We start from the raw sequence: 16721 nt of genomic DNA, 5'->3' as shown, positions 1-16721 counted from the left end.
CCCTTTCTTGCTCTTCTTTTCTGGATGCCCTCTTGTCCATCTGTAGGTGGTTGAGTGTGTGCTGGTCACAGGATGGAGCACCTGCATCCTGGGAATGTGGTGATGAATGAGTCGGGACTTCATGTGACCTGGGGGAACAAGCTTGTTAGGAACAGGATATTGCTGCTGGAGTGATTCCTGCTCCCTGTGTGTGAGGAATTTACAAGAAAGGAAGGTAGCAGCAGAAGTGACAGTAAGTTTAATAATTATATTGGTTTGATTGTTGTATTGCTGATCTGCTTATAGCCAGGGGGCTTTGTCTTGGATTCTTTTCTGTATTAATTTAGGTCCATAATCTTGCCGTTAGCTTGATAATAACAAGAAATGGATATGCAGGTGTCAGTGAGAGGACATGTGAAAAATCTTTGTTTGCATTCTAATATACATTTAAAGCTTTTTTTTTTTTATGGTTGGTAGTGTTTTTTTGTTGTTGTTGCTTTTGCTAATATGCATTTGAAACTTCTCCAGTCATTTGCTTTCTTCTAATCACGATTTTGATATTCCCTTATTACTCATAATTTTTTAGGTGTTTGTCCAGGTTTCAATTGGGATAGAGTTACTATTCTTCTTAGTAGCTTGTTGGTATTCCCATTCTAAATCCAGAATACAGCACTATAATGTTGATAAATACTGATATTTTAGTTGTTGCTAAGTAGTAAACGACTTCTCAGTTTCTCATGCTGTGCCAGAGGTGCAAGAAGCTGGGAGGGGGCACAGCCAGGACAACTGGCCCAAACTGGCCAAATGGGTATTCGATACCATATGACGTCATGCTGAGTATATATTTTGAGGGAAGGAGGAGGAAAGGGGGGAGATTCGGAGTGATGACATTTGTCTTCCCAAGTAACCACTGCACATGATGGAGCCTGGCTGTCCTGGAGGTGGCTGAACACCTGTCTGATGATGGGAAGTAGTGAATGAATCCCTTGTTTTGCTTTGCTTGTGTGCGCAACTTTTGCTTTACCTGTTAAACTGTCTTTATCTCAACCCATGAGTTTTACTTTTCTGGATTCTCCTCCCCATCCTGCTGGGGGTGGGGGAGAGAAGGAACAAGCAGCTGTGTGGTGCTTAGTTTCCAGATGGGGTTAAACAACGACACTGACCTTTGGAAAACACCAGTAGCCCTCAAATGCAATGAGACCCACAGTAAAACTGAGACTTGCTTGATTTGCATGCAGTAAGAAGCAAACAAATTTAACTTGGTTGTATGGTGCTGAGCACTATGTTCATAATGGCTTATTGGAGAATTTAGTATTTCTCAGATCTTATCATTAGCGCCACATGCCTTACTGGTTCAGATGTTTAATTTTCCAACTTCTGCTGTTATTGATGAGCAGTGATTACTCTCCATAGTTCATCACGTATCAAAATACTTTTGTCTTGTGGAGACAGTTGTTCTTAATTTCATACTGTACGGAACTACACATAATGGTTTAGGTATTCATTGCGTTATTTCGGCTCTGAAAAACCTCTTGGGAGTAACGTTATAAATATGTTTAATGAAGCATTTCTCCAGGACCAGTAGCTGAACTGAATGTAAGAGTTGCATTTTACAGATTAGAAATGTTATAGTAACAATCCTGTCAGCAGTGAATTAATCAGAAATACAGCTTTCATAATATGTTTTGAATGGCATGTGCAATTAACTAATGATTTTGATGATTCCAATAGTGTTTAATTGCAGTAAGGTTTTAATACTTCAGGAAAAAAATAATGAGAGATTGAAAGTCATTGTCAGTATTTTAACTCAGTCCTACACGTGCCCCAAAATCAATTTGACAGTTTTTAAACTGAGACTGAAAAATGCGTGCAGGGGAAAATGTCAGATGCTAAAAGGTAAATAGTACCTCAATAGTAAGTTTGAGATATATAACTTCTTAGTTTTATTTCTAATGTATATGTCTCTTATATTTTAGGAATCCGTTTCTATGCTTTAATTATTTGTGAAGTGTAAAATCACATTTTCATTTTGTCCAGTTTAGTAATCGCTGCAAATAAAAGATTAACACACAAATAACGACACTGGTAGAATATTACATTTGAAGATGACCAAATGATTAAAGGTATTTCACGACCAGCCAGCTCTGTACTCTAATCTGAGAAAAATAACCAGGGCTTCGTCAAGAAAGCAATTAAATAATTTCGTAATCACTCGTGCATTACGGCAATAACAGTGGCACATGCAAGCATGAAAGCTGGTTTTGCGGTGTCTTCCTGATGCAAACCAGCATGATTGTCTTCAGTGGACTTGCTTGTATAAGAACAGACAGCCCAAACAAGTAAGATCAAATGGATGCAAGAAGATTTTAAGATATTAAAGTCTGTTGTCACACTAATTTTGCATAGATGATATATAGATTAAAAGGTTATTCTGGTTATGTCTTTTTATGGTATTGAATCATCTTGTGATTTTTTTAATTTTTTTTTTTTGATTGAGAGCGGCAATGACTTAGAGTATGTTGACTCAATTCCAGCTGGTAATTACATTCTGTTTGTATAAAATTTCTTCCTCTAGTGCCAGTTGCTTGTCATTTACTGTTTCAAACATTTTAAGTATTCTCTATCTAAAGGTTGCTGCAATTCAGAAATGTTTGAAATTATTCGTATTTGTATTTGTTTGGGAACCCTGTGCATTGAAGTTATTGAACAGATTTTAATTTTTGTTGCGACTAAAATTGCCACTCTTGAGAGACTGTATTTTTTATAATAATAGTTTATGATCTAGTGGTCTGACTTTACATAGAATACCCATTTTTATGAGTTCTGGTGTCACTCAAGTTCCTGAAAATTAAGCTATCATTAGATGAAACCAAAAGATAGACGTAAATTATTTCACTTCAAGTCCTGTCATAAAGAACAAGGCTGGCTGCTCATTAGGGAGATTCTCATGATTGCCGTCCTGACAGAAATTTGTAACAGCCTGAAGCAGGCAAGTCATAAAGTAGTACCGGTTTGCATGAAACTTCAGAAAATAAAAAATTATGTGCAGAGGAAACTGAGGCAAGAAATTAGAGTTCAGACTGAACAGAATTCTGAGTAGCATTGCTATGGAACATACATAGCAATTTTCTGGCCAAGGAAGATTATTTCGTTCTGCTTGCGATACCGTATTTATAATATAAGGTCAGGGGAGGGGAGCATTTGCTTTTGTGAAAAATTTTATATTTTGGGTTGTGTTTGGGCCCAGGCAGGCTGCAGTGTGCTAAGGGTAAGCAAGTGATGAGAAATGAGCAAAATATTAATTGTTATCAAAATTATTAGGTGCCCTTGTTTCTGCCATTATTTTATCAAGTTGTGTGTGTCCTAGTCTCACTGTGCATCTGATTTCTTTATTACCTGCTTATTTCTTTTCCCTGTGTGGCATTTGAGAGAGCATTTGTGGTATGATCTGCAAATCTTCTCCATTCTAGCAATGTGTAGTGTGATTTTAAGTGCTTTCGGGCTAGCTTGTCATATGATATAGTTGGGAAAATAAGGGAAATTTATGTGCATTACTAATTGAATTTTAGAGTGAATGCAAGTGAACTCTGATGTATCTAAACTGATGAAAGGTTTACATGGAGCTATGTTAAAAAATCCAAAATATTTGTGGTGGTAATTGCTTTCCACCTTGCTTAACTTTAAACATATGAAGTCTGCAGTATTTTTAGCTTATATTTTTAAACATCATTGACAGATAATATGTAGGCTGTGGTTTGGGGGTGGAGCTGTGTTTTTGAGCAGGGTGTTTTTTTTTCTGAGTTAATAATGTGTGCTTCAAGATAATAAATGGGGGAGGAAATTTTTATTTTTTTTTTTTCCTTCTCCTAGCATTGCTGTAATTTTGTTTTGGTCATTGGCATTATTTTTGGCAGATGCTCAAATACCGAACTGGGAATGGATTTACTAATAGATACTTATTATAAACGGTAATGCATTAGACTTATTGGATGCACCAGAAGAAGATAATGATTAAAACTGTAGCATTAGCTTGGTAAGGGCAAGTTTGGTCATTCAGAATTATTGTAAGCTATTGGAGTGTTTACTGCAGAGTGCTGGAGGAGGGAATGGGATTTTAAGGACTATTTCATAATATAGTCTTGGAGGAATGTTATGAAAATATTGTAAATGGTTACAGTTTGTAAATAGTTTGGGAAATAGCGGTTAAAGTGACTTGAAGAGCTTTGCATAGTGTCTAGTCTGTTTTGTGCTGAGGATTAAATGTCTCAGATGATTATCCAGTGTAGCAAACAAGCTGAGCAGAAGGCTCCTTGAAGTCAGTATCTCTCCAAACACAGTGTGTGACACTGTTGTTCCTGGGGCTGTGGGGGGCAGAGGTGGGTTTTGTGTGTCTCACAGCCCTTTCCTGAGAGCAGATGCCCACAAATTTGCAGAAGAGGCCCTGCCGTGTTGGTGGAGATCAGCTCCCTCTCTTCCCTGGAGGGTTCAGACCTGCATTTCCCACTCCAGGTTGTAAAGGTAGAGGCTGGTGGGTAGGACTCGTGGCCCTTTTCTTCAGGAGATGTGTGTCTTTGTGCAGAGAGAATTACAGTTTTCCTGTACCTTGTACTGATGACTTATGGGCTAAAATGGATGAGCAGGAATTCATCAATGAACTCAGAGTGGGGAATAAAGTCAGTTTGTCCAGTCAGCTACACCTCAGTGAAACCCAGCAGGCTAAAAGATAACACATTGCATTTTTTTTCTCTCTCTTTCCCTGGGTATCGCTACTTTTGTGATTTTTATTTTGTTTGGGGTTTTGATTATTTAATCTTTTTTAAAGTCAGTTGTCAGTATATGAACAGCTTCAGCAAAAGGTAGTCCCCTCACTGCTCCGCCCCTACCTTGCAACGCTCCAAGTTCACTGTCTAGAAATGTGGACTGGAGTATCCTCAGGCAAAAGGAGTTACCTGTGTTATTTGGGGCTGTTCTGCCCTGGCAAGAACCATGCCATTCACTCTTCTGATGTTTAGAAACACTCTTTCAGCTTAGATTTATATGTGGACAGCATGGATTTTCTCTTCTTCTAACACTCATTTGGCTTTGCTTTACTTAGGCTGGACATGTCATGGGCTTTTAGTCTTATCCCTACATAAGAGGCTCCTATTGCTCTCATCATCCTCATATCTTGTTCAAGTAAAAAATTCACGTTGTTAAATATGGCTGACCAGAGCCGTACCTTGTATTCAGCTGAGGTTATGCTGGTTGTTTGTATGATGACATTAATTTTTCCCTATCTCGACTGGAAATATCCCCTCATGATACAGTGTAGGCCTGTTTGTCTTTTTTTAAATTTTCCCGTGCCAGATCACATTGATGACTCACAGTTATCCTGTGATCGAGTCAGACTGAGCTTTCCGCTCAGTATCTTCTAAAATGATCCCTGGTTTCCCACATCCTGTGTGAGCACGCTAATCACAAGCTCATTATCTAATGATTTGGATGACCTCTTGCTATAGCTGTTTTAAAAAAAGGCATGGAAGGGGGGTATTACAGTGGTTCCTACTCTGTCTTGTGATAAGCCTGGGCCTGATGGTTAGCATTTTCTGTATCTGAGAAAATCTGCTGAATTAAGAGCTAGGATGGCAGAGAAATAGCCTCATTGTATATTGATGGCATTCTGGTATAAAGTCATGTGAAGCTGCTTGGCAGCATCATCATGGCTGGAATGTCATTTTGTATGACTGATGACAGAACTTGAAGTCCGCAAAGCACTTGCAAAATAAGAAAGGAGGTGTCTGTTGTGATTACAAACCCCAGCATTATGTGGTAGCTGAGAACGGGTTTTCAGAATTACAACTCCGTGTTTAAATTGCTGACATCGGCCTAAGCTTCCGAAGTCATTTTTCACTTATTGCCTCTAACTTACCTCGCCTTTGTTCTGTATCTGTAAAATGAAACATTTAATTCCTCCTCAAATTTTGTATATATAAGCTGCAAGACCTTTATGGAAGGAATTTCCTTGCTGTCTTTGCATGCTGTCTGGAATGAAATTCCCTCTTGGTTGAAGGCTGTGGACCATGTCATGATTTTAATGATGGTATTAGAAACAATTTCTTCTTTTAGAAACAGTTAAGAATAAAAGTATAATAGTTTGTCCCCATACTTTACAAGTGCACCTTGTTCAAGAGCAAGATATTCTTGTGATGGGTGCTGTGAATATTATATATAAACTTACTTAACTTTTAATCATATAGTGGATTTGAGGTATATTTTGGTAATAATCTCCAGAAGGTGAATACACTGCTAGTCTCCTTATTGGAACACATGTTTTCTTACTGTATTATTTTGACATGTTGCAAGATTTTGTTATGTGTTGGTTTTGTTTTTTGTTTGTTTGTTTTTTACACTGAATTTGACACGAATGGGGAACTGCATTGGAAAACTGTGCTGAAGAAATGAGTACTTGGCCTGTCACATTCTTTTGTCTTCCTTTTAACGTGATATAAAAAGTCTGATTTTTCTTTTCAATGAAAGAAGGGAAAATAATTGTCTTGAGTACATTTTGTACATTCTTGTGTTCAAATAGAAATTTTTCCCTGGGTCTGCCATTGTTGTCTTCAATTCAGTAGTGATCGTTTCTCTACTGTCCTTGTACGTAGCTTGGATAAATGTTGGGAAAGCAATATTAGTACATGAAACTTAAGACTGAGATAAAACGAGGCAGTGTTTGAGTATGAGGCACAAGTACTTGAAAGCACATTTGAAGAAGCACGCAAGTACAATAATTGTATCAGGGTGATGTAAAGACTTAAGTGGTTTCTCATGCAGATTTCATTTCCAGGCTTGCTGCTGTCACTCACCAATTACTTAAAACTTACAACTCACATGTTAGTGACTGTAACCTCCTGAAACTCTGATCTAAACAACTAAAGCCCAAAATACCTGGACTAAAATTCCATTTGAAAAGGAGACAAATGTATTTATTTCTCAGATATACAATTATCCTTAGCAAAAAATTATTTTGCTTTCTTTGTTCAGAAAGGAAACCGTTGTGTCACTGCCAGAGAAAATCCCAAACTGGAGTGTTTTTGTATAGGCATTCCTGAGTACAGAAAAAAATGCTTCTTTACAGCTTTGTAAGTCACTTTGTTCTTAAATTTATTTATTCATTTAGGAGCAGAGGAATTTACAAATCTTTACTTAAGCTTCATGAGGTGTCACTTGCAACTTGCATAGTGAACCATTTCAAGCTAGAGAACTGACTTGTTTGTGTTTACGCTGATGGGCTCAGGAAATCAAGCTACTAAAAGAGGAGGCAAATAGAAGTGATGAACATAATGCACAAAAAGTGAGAAATGCAAGCATATAGTTAAGGATGCAATTTCTCCGTGGCAGAAAAGAAAGATTGGGTTTTGTTCCTCTTTAGGGTTGTGTTTATGGGAGGGGAGAGACGTGGCTTTATATCAGTAGATTAAGCCAACAGGGAGTCAGCTTGGAGTACGGTGAAAGTCAGACCCTTTCGTAATATCAATATTTGTGCCAAAGGTAACAGAGGAACATTTATAGAAAAACCTTCTTTTGGTTAATATGTTTACAGTATAGATAGATTGTATATGAAGTCAGAACAGCAGGAGGGAAAGGTCGGGCAGAGAGAGAAGCTTTTTATTCCTTTTTTTTTTTTTTTTTTTTAATTGAGTTATTTAATTGAGAAGGATATAGGGGTTCACTGTTTCTCACGGCAAAGTTAACGGTGTCTGCGGTGTCTGGAGAAGCTGAATCATCTTCTGGTACATTCTGTCAGTCTGTTGAATATGAGAAGATAAGAGCCGGCATACAGTGCCTTTGATTCATGTGTGTTTAGAACTGCAGGTGTGCATTTTGTCATCAGTCTCTACAGTGTGCTAATGAAATGCTGATCATCGATGTGGCTGTGTTCACTGGGAAGTTTAGGTGACTGAGCTTTAAAAGGGAGAATATATCGTTCACCATTTGGGGAGGACTTGTTTTTCAAAGCAGAGAAGGGGAAAAACATGTGAGTTTTCAAATATGTCTTGTTTTTATTCTCATGGTATTTTTTCATTTTTATGTGAAAACAGATGTTAGGTCTTGTCTGACTTCAGAGCACCTTAATCTCAAAAACCGAAAGTCTCCAAGTAACAGGTAATGATACTTGTCCGTACGGTTTCTTGATTGCTCTGTAGTTTTTCCCCCTCTGGTACTGGTCAGATTATTACTTTGGCCTGAAATGCTCTATCATTTCAGTTCGAATTTTACACTTTGTTTTTTTTCTTTTTCCTGGTTAATACTGCACTTACGTTATATATTATTGTATGCTGGTTTACCTTTTAAATAGTATTTTAGCATTAGGACAAGCATGTACGTTTTAGTTGTTGACTTATTGAGGCCAAGAGGTGAAGTCCACAGCTGCAAGGTGGACTCCTAAAGGAAATACAGTACTTTAGAAGCAATGCTAATGGAAAGTGATGGTCTTAGGAGACTACTGCATATCTTTACAGTATATAGCATGAGTTTTTCTCTGTTCTTAGCCATTCTCTCTCTATCTTTCTCTGTCCTGTGTGTGGGGTTTTGTGTGTGTGTGTTTTGTTTTAATTAGAGAATCTATTTTACTGCAATATCAAATAATTTTGTCTCTGGAACATACAGGTGTTGGGAAAAAAAGTTACCAATGATCATGTGTCTGATCCTTTACAGAAAGTTGGGAAAAATTGGTCAGTTGAAGCAATCCTAGGTTTTGTATGTTATGCAGACCTAAACAGTCCTCCGGTATGAAATAATGTTTCAGAACTTGGCCCATCTCTCTGAGGGATGGTTTTCTAGGTCTAGGATCCTTGCTAAGGCACGTACAGTCATCTATAAATATGGAAATTGCTGTAATGTCTAGAAAGGCCAGGAAGGGCAAGACTCTGATACACAAGTCACTGTACAAGCATTATTAATTACACGTATCACTACTAAACTCCTGGTGGCTTCTCTGATTTAAATGTTATGGTTGCCACTGAAATCTTGGGTTTGATCATTTATGACAGAAATGTGTCTGGAATAATGTATTTTTCTGTCAGGAAGGGTTCCTCAGAGAAAGATTGTTGTGGTATTCAAAAGTGAAATAAGGTTTGATCTATGCAGTTTCACAGATAATGAAAAATGTAATCTGTGTTAAATAATGATGAAACCTGTAGGAGATACAAAGCACTTTATTTTATGAAATACTGGAGTTCAGAAGGAGGGATTCCAAGGACAGGGTTTGCCTGCATGGCAGGTGACTTCCGTGCAGTGGTTGCTCACACCTATCTGTGCAGCATCTGGCTGTGGCTGCTGAGGGACTGGGCTGCAGGTCACTCACCTGGGCCCACCGCAGGTGAATTTGTTGGTGCACTGCAGTACCAGTTACCAGGAAAATGGAATTCTGAAGAAACAGATGAGGCATGCCCAGCGCCTCGATCCGTTTTGAAAGAAGGCTGAAGTGAAGGGCTTGCTTCCAAAGATATTTATCACACTGAGAGCCCAAAAAAACCCACTCGGAAGATTTCCATCTAGCTGGCAGCCAATGCTGGGCAGTGTGTCAGCTTGCTTCCCAGCAAGCTACATAACCTGGACCTGACGTGAGGAGAAAAAAAATAAATAAAATAAATAATCTTTTGCATGTCATTTTGATGGGTAGGTTTGTAATTAAGAGTCTCCTTTAGAGGGCTACCAAAATTAGACAGAACTTGCACATTTCTTAAAAGTAATTACAGTTTTATTTTCTTTAACAAGATCTGTACATAGTAGTAAAATGTAATATTTATTTGGATAAGAATAGTCATTATTTAGCAGGGTAAATTCCTCAAATATTTTTATATTCTGTGGTTACCCTTCCTATACGTGAGTAAGGCCATAAGCACTTGGTAAACCTATCTAGCATTGTAGCACCGTGCCATTATCCGCCAACATCAGTCTGTGGTGAATATGTTTTCCTAGACAAGGTGATGATGGTGTTCTGATACTTGTAAATATGTAAGTACTTGCATACCTTTATTATTATGTGTAGTTCTGTTGAGTCATAACTAAGTGTGTGGGAAGAGGTAAGACTGAACCCTTATTTTACATAACTAAATTACTCTTCAAGGATCATATTTAACAATCCATTTGCAGCATCCTGTGATTTACATTTAGTAGTTTATGTAATTTAATGTGAAGTAGCCATTAATGTTCAATAAAGGTGCTCCAGATGCATTGGTTTATAGCCCCTTGTAATTCCTGGATTACAGTTAGTGAGCTGTCACTGTAAACCAGTGCCTGGGCTAAAGTTTATTGTTTGTATTTAGAATATACAAAAATTACAATGTTCTGTGAGATATTACAGGGGAAGGACACTTTTCTGTCTGATGATTAAAAGGGGTAAACTTTTCTCAGGCTTCCATGAGTAAGAAAATGCTGTTTTGCAGTTAAAACAACATAAGCTGCAGAAAGTTGTATCATTGTATTTCTTGGTGTATTCAAAAAGTTTAGAGAAGCATTCTTCCGCCTTTCAGTGAAAATTCTAAATCATAATTTAAACCTCTTTATAGAACAGTACAAGTGTACAGGAAGATGATCAGAACCTCTTTTTGAACTACAAATATCTATTTAGTTTTAACAGGCAGACTGGAATGAGGTAAAAAATCATGATACATGTTTACAAACCCCTGTTTTTAATTAACTGCTGAGACGAACAGAAATAAGCTATGTTATCCCAACATACCTGTATTTTTTATAGGTGTTTTTTATGAGTGTGATGTGTAGGACTGAGTTTTTTTCCATCTCTTTTTGTATTTGTGCAGTTTTTATTATTATTTTGTGTTTGTCAGTCAGCCAGGAGAGGTTTCTCTCCTTGAGTGAGGCAGTGGCGTGTCTGTAGTTGTTGCTAGCTGGAATAGGGCTTCCTATCATGAAAAAAGCGGGAAAGCAGCTCGGTCTGAGCTTCCGTCAGGTTACCTCTTAGACTGACTCCATAAGAAGGTAGATTGATGGGAGGAGACGCTTAATTTTATTTCCCCAGGCAAAATCCCTGGGCTGTTTTTGGAATTACTTGTAGCCGACTGGATAGTTATTCCTGTGTCAGTCACGGATGTGGAAGTGCCCAGGCCTAGGCGGCAGAGCTGGTTCGGCTGGGCTTGTGGCTGTGGGCGACGCTGCTGGGGATGTCTGCAGCCGTGCCTCACAGCAGCCTGCCCTCCTTCACTCGCTTCACCCTCAAGAGCTGTTAGGTTGCCGAAATGTTTTCAGCTTTTAGTCCTATTAAATCAGTTTGCTTGCACAGCCCGTTATTTCCTGAGCCTCTCAGACGGTTTTCAATAGGCTGAAACCTGCAGTCTCGGTGGGGAGTTTTGTAGGGGAGCTGGTGCTGTGCTCATCGCTGCAGACCTGTGTGGTGTCCCCTCTCATTTGGTGACTCAAGTTCACGTGCAAAATCTTTTCATCTCGCCGGATTTATGAAACTTGCAGGGTTTCACCAGGAAGGTTTCGGGCAAATGCTGTTGCGGTCATAAGCTCGATCTCGTGTTCAGGCCTATTTTGGCAAATTACTGTTAGGTGTGATTCATGTTGCATTCAAAGGAGGTTACTGCATTTCTACAGTACTGATTTTTGCATTGTTTTGGAGCTTCATGGCTGTTCTCGTGGCTGTTAATCAGTGCTAAAGCATGTACGGATTCCTCTGCAAATAAGAATGTTGATCAGTTGACTGACACTTGTTAACAAGTGCAAAAAGCTGCTGTTTTGCTACATACAGAGCTGCTTAGTCTGACAACCTGTATGTTATGAAGGTGACTAAAAAGAAAATACAAATCTTTTTCCAGCTCAGATTTTTTGAATAGTTGGCTGCAAGTTCCTACAAAGATCATACAATGAGTAATCCCACTGAAGTCAGTGACTCACCTCGCTGCATAAAGATTGGCACAGGTAGAACCTGTGCAGTGTGATCTGCTCATGACAGTAAGACCTAAAACCACTGTTCAGATCTTACTTCACACTTCAGGATATACTTTCATCCTGAAGTGAGAATGACCCATGTGCTCTGTTTTCAATCAAGTAAGGCAGACTTCTTGAGGCTAAAGTGAAAAACTAGGTCTTTTTGTTGTTGTGAATGATTTTAGTGTTTACAGGCTTGTATATATGTATGTTTTCATTTCCTGATCAGCTGTCTACAGAATACTTAGCACTATACTTTTTCTTTCCTAATTCATGTCAGATTTTTTGGAAGCCTTTTTTTCCCCAAAGGATTACTTACAGTTTTCTCCACTTAGTAGGTGGCATGAAGAATTAGGATATTATAGCTGGTTGCTCTTGTCCCTTGGATAAAATGTACCTTTATGTCTACACAAGGAATTTATAGCAGGTACCTATAGCTAACTTATCTTGAGTTTAAACATCTGTGTTCATTTATGCATGAAAAAGATGCAGTGAAATCTAGTTGTATTTGTCTTAGTTTCTGGATATGAGGTGAGAATAATTCACGTCAATCACGTGAATTTGGACCACGTGCTATCCCTCAGACATATTTTAATCAATAAAGGAAACAAGTGCAGATTTGCAGGCTTAATGCCATTAGTTTCGGCTTTTAAGTCTGTTCCTGTAGAGAAATCTAACACTCTGCCCAGAGGCAGGTGTACTCTCAAACCACACACCTGAACTTTGAATAGCATTGTAGGTTTCCATTTTTCCAAGCCTTTTTTTCTCTTTTATTCCCTTCTCTGTGTAATTTTTAGCATCTTGTTGAAGGGATTATGCATGTGGGAATCAGGAGTGCATCAATCAGCTGTTTCATATACTTCTCCGTTTGCTTGGTTTTCATTTTTGTTTCTTGCTTTGCACAGACATTTGAGCAGAAAACTGGCCTTATCATTTTCAGGTACCTACCATGTGACAGCATGGAAATTTTTATTGCCTTTTTTTTTTTTTTTTTCCCCACTGGCCAACAAATTATTTTTAAACATGTATCTGGCTTAGTTTCAGAGCATAGCTTGTCTGTAGCTGGTATCTTTTTCTACCTTGGCATTGCAGGACTGGGAGTCTACTATGCTCAGCATTTCATGGGTACAAAGTTCTGGTTTGCAAGTGTTACGTTGGCTCCGTAATCTGTTTATTTAAACGTATATTTATTACAGCTAAATTTTGATACTTAATCTTTTGATAAATGACTGGAAGAGTAATTTACGGAACATGATGCCTTTATATTCCACTGTAAGCATTTCATATAGTTTTGTATCCCACTCTAATTTCGTTATGTTGTGAAGTAGGTGATGTGGGAGGTGAGCTGCTGCTCATAATTTGCAGAGGAAAGGCTAGTTTGAGGTAGATCAGCTCTGAAACTCAGTGTATATGAATATATTTGGGTTTTTCCTTGAAAATTTTCATAATCTCACAAAAATGTGAATTGAGCATGCTGCTTTCACAGTTTGAAAGGATAGGTTGGTTTTTTCTTTTAAGCTTTTATGCAATAGATTGCACTGTTTGGAAAAAAAAAAAATTACGTTTCCAATTTGCCAAAAAACTTCAGTATACTTACTGAGTTTGGATGTTTTTTAGTTTTTTCTTTGCAAGATGTTAGAAGTGGATATTTGTGAGGAATTATTTAATCAGATACAGTGATATGTGGCACTTTGATTTTAGAGCAAATAGAATTCAGTGAATAGTCCAATGAGCACCGCAGACCCTCACTAATTGGAAAATTTATCATTGTGAGCAGGGAATAAAAATCTATGTCTCTCCAAAAGTTGCACTAGAGATACAGGATGAGATTGTTTTGATAAAGTACATATTTCTGTCATGGAAAGTTAGTAGTAATCAAGGTCTCTATAGTCCTTTGATACACAAATCAGTGTGTGTAGCTGGGGTATGTTCTACTGAGTGCTACTGGTTAATAGCCTCTTGTTTTACTTCATGCATTTTCTATCACAGCAAAGGTCTGGTTGTCCTTCTCTGCCAGGCCTTTTCATAAGATTTTGCTTGATGGAATAACTCAGCCCTCTGTTAGTGAGAGCATTGTGCCAAGATTTCTGATGCTAAGGTTTTATGGTATATACCTTTGTTTATTGCAGAGTAGTGCACTAGAAATTGAACTTTATTACTGAAAGTTCAGTTCATAATTCTGAAAGGAGAAAGTCCGCTTGAAACTGCTTTTGCATGTAGTTTTAGGTTTCAGAGCTTTAAATGCTACCCTTGCACTGCATTTAAATTGGCTGAAGTTAGGAGCTGTTTATGAGATCCCATACAAGCACATTCTTCTGTAAGAAGAAATATGTAGTGTAACCACAAGTGCACTCTAAAAGCTGAAACTTGAGTGTTGTGGTTTAACCTACATAAGCTCTGTTAAAGCTGAGATACAACAGGATGAGCCAGAAAATACAAAGAAAGAGTTGGCATTCCTTTCTTCTGTGCTTGTCATGAAGGTGTGGGCTGTAAAGAACATATCCATTCTCACCTCCACAGCAAATTCTTAGCAGTTTAATGTGGTGCTTTTTTTCAGTAATTGCTGTTTATATAATGGCAAATGTGATTTTGAAAGAACTTACTTGATCTTTTATGGAAGTTTGTAGTTACAGATTACTTGATACATATTACTCTGTTATGCTATTATAAACATAATATCAAAAGAGGCCCTCTACCTTGTTTCTAATCTAGTCTTGTTTTATGTACATATTTCACAATAAGCCCTTTAAATTTCCTCCCCTGTTTATATATATATATATATAATATGTATGTTTGTTTGTTTGTTTTAGAAGAAAGAAACTTTCTGGTATTGCTTAGATGTACAAAATAGACCAGATAAGCAATATTTTTCTTAGTGTCTTTCACAGAGCTTCCCTTGGGCTGTAAAAATGCTTACTGTATGAGAACTATCTCTTTGTTCTGCGTCAGATGGAAAATGAATTTGCATTTCAGTACAAATGTATTGGTTTCAAAAATGCTGTTTTGGTTTTATTTTTTCAGAATTTGGAGTTCTGGTGATCCATCATGGGGAACCATGTAGGAAAACGAGAACATAGCACTGACAAGTCAACCAAGGTAAGTCTAGAAAATTGAAGAGGAAAGGCCACTTTCAGAAATATGCATGTTATGAAATATATATATATATATATGTGTGTATATATATTTTAGTACATTAGTGAGTTTACCAGATCACTTTCATCACTACTATTTTGTACTTGTCACTGTAAAATGACCACCTTTTTTTTACAGAGGGTCAATGACATTTGGCCAAACCAGGATTTTACTGTGCTGGATTTAATGAGAGATGTGATGTTTTTCTGCATCAGATCTGTAGCTAATAAAGAGCTTCTCAGTCATGGTGGAGATGAATGAAATGAGCCTCAGAAGTGTGATATTGCAGAAATTTTTAAAGAGCCAGTGAGCTGAATTATGTTCTGCATGTTGACGGCTTTCCATTTGAGCAGTCATTGGCTTTATCCATAAGAAAGAAACTATGTAGAAATAAGTAAAATAAGAGAATTCTGAAGGAAAAGGTTGTCAGTCTGAGGAGATACAGCTTTAAAAAACTCCTTACGAGGAGGAAAAATAAAAATATGAGAAATGTCAAAATGTTCATTAAAAGTATTTGCTTTCTAAACTTCTGCTGACATGGTTGTGTATTTTGTACATAATGTGGTATTCTATTTGCCTTGTGATAATATCTTGTTTATTTGTTTTTCTACATTGTACCGGAAGATAATTCACACATATCTTTAAAAAAATGGTTTTTCTATATATAAAACAGAGATGCTTCTTGTTGTTAGCTATTGCTAACTTCCCTCCACCCATCCCCACCCAAAAATAACAGTTTACAGTCTGAGCCCACGCTGTATAAAGCTATTACCCTTTGCATTGGACAGATGATGTAAACAGATAGTTCTGTGCTTTATCTGGAGGAATGTGGGTATTTTGCATTGCTGTGGCAGATAAGTAGCTGTCCCTATACAGACTGGAATTTATACAGTTGTTAGTTCTGTGCCATCTCCTTCAGGAAAGTGCATAAGCACACTGGAAGAAATGGGGAGAAAACAGCAGGAAGAGAGGACAACTGCCTAGATATGGATTTGGCTTGTGTTTGTGCAGTATTTTGCAAAATGGTTTTGTGGCCCAAGTTTCAGTTTCAGTACAAACAATAGTGTGAGCCTCAAGATGTGGTCTTGTAGTGACCGGTCTTGTAGACTTCCTGTCTAAAAAAACTCCGTTGTGCAGATCCAGCCAAGTCAAATGCAACGAACAGATGTATTTAGCCAAGTACTTTGATACTTTCTGACAATGGGTGTGAGATCTGGCAGGTGTGATACAGCAGCTACCCTGAGCTTGATGGGCTGTTGTGCACTACATATCCCCTGCTTTGGTCTTTGAGTACAAAATCTGATTAGAAAAAAAACGCATCATAACTTTTCTCTCCCTGTGGAATCACATGTGTGTCTGATGCATCTGGGTGGCAGGTGAGCAAGTTGCCAGGCACATGGAGCTTCAAAAAGGAAAAGATTATTCAAACTGTAGCAGGCGATGCAATAGTTCTGCAGTGGTGAGCAAGAGTCAGGTGGCCGTGAGTCTTGCACTCACTGTGTAAGACAGGTGTACAAGGAAATGGATTGCTGCAATTTTATTTTAATTCCTTCTTTTTTTCTCAATTAGTTCATGGGTAATACTTAATTCTGTAAGCAAAACAAGATTAATTTACCTAAAATATTTTTGAAGGGAAAACGTATTTCTGTAGCGATATCTTCTGTCCCTCATCCTTCTAG

At 37.8% G+C, this 16721-nt stretch overlaps 1 protein-coding gene across 9 annotated transcripts in view; it reads left to right on the top strand.

Annotated features, from left to right (window-relative positions):
- The window catches only part of MBP (myelin basic protein), a 114760-nt gene that overhangs the window by 11950 nt on the left and 86089 nt on the right, over positions 1-16721 (top strand). For 6 of the 9 annotated variants that reach the window (XM_082046945.1, XM_082046941.1, XM_082046946.1 and 3 more), the window contains exon 2: positions 14932-15006. In XM_082046945.1, the coding sequence (XP_081903071.1) occupies positions 14956-15006 (51 nt within the window). In that variant the 5' untranslated portion in view covers positions 14932-14955. Of the gene's footprint in view, positions 1-170; positions 233-7797; positions 7994-12264; positions 12338-14931; positions 15007-16721 lie in introns of those variants that run through there. The other 3 variants (XM_082046943.1, XM_082046940.1, XM_082046942.1) reach the window with 3 other exon arrangements.

The sequence above is a fragment of the Streptopelia decaocto genome (assembly GCF_964273445.1).
Source record: "Streptopelia decaocto genome assembly, chromosome: 2".
Taxonomy (NCBI): Eukaryota; Metazoa; Chordata; class Aves; order Columbiformes; family Columbidae; genus Streptopelia; species Streptopelia decaocto.
Note: the sequence above shows the minus strand (reverse complement) of the source record. Positions and strands in the feature narration are given on the sequence as shown.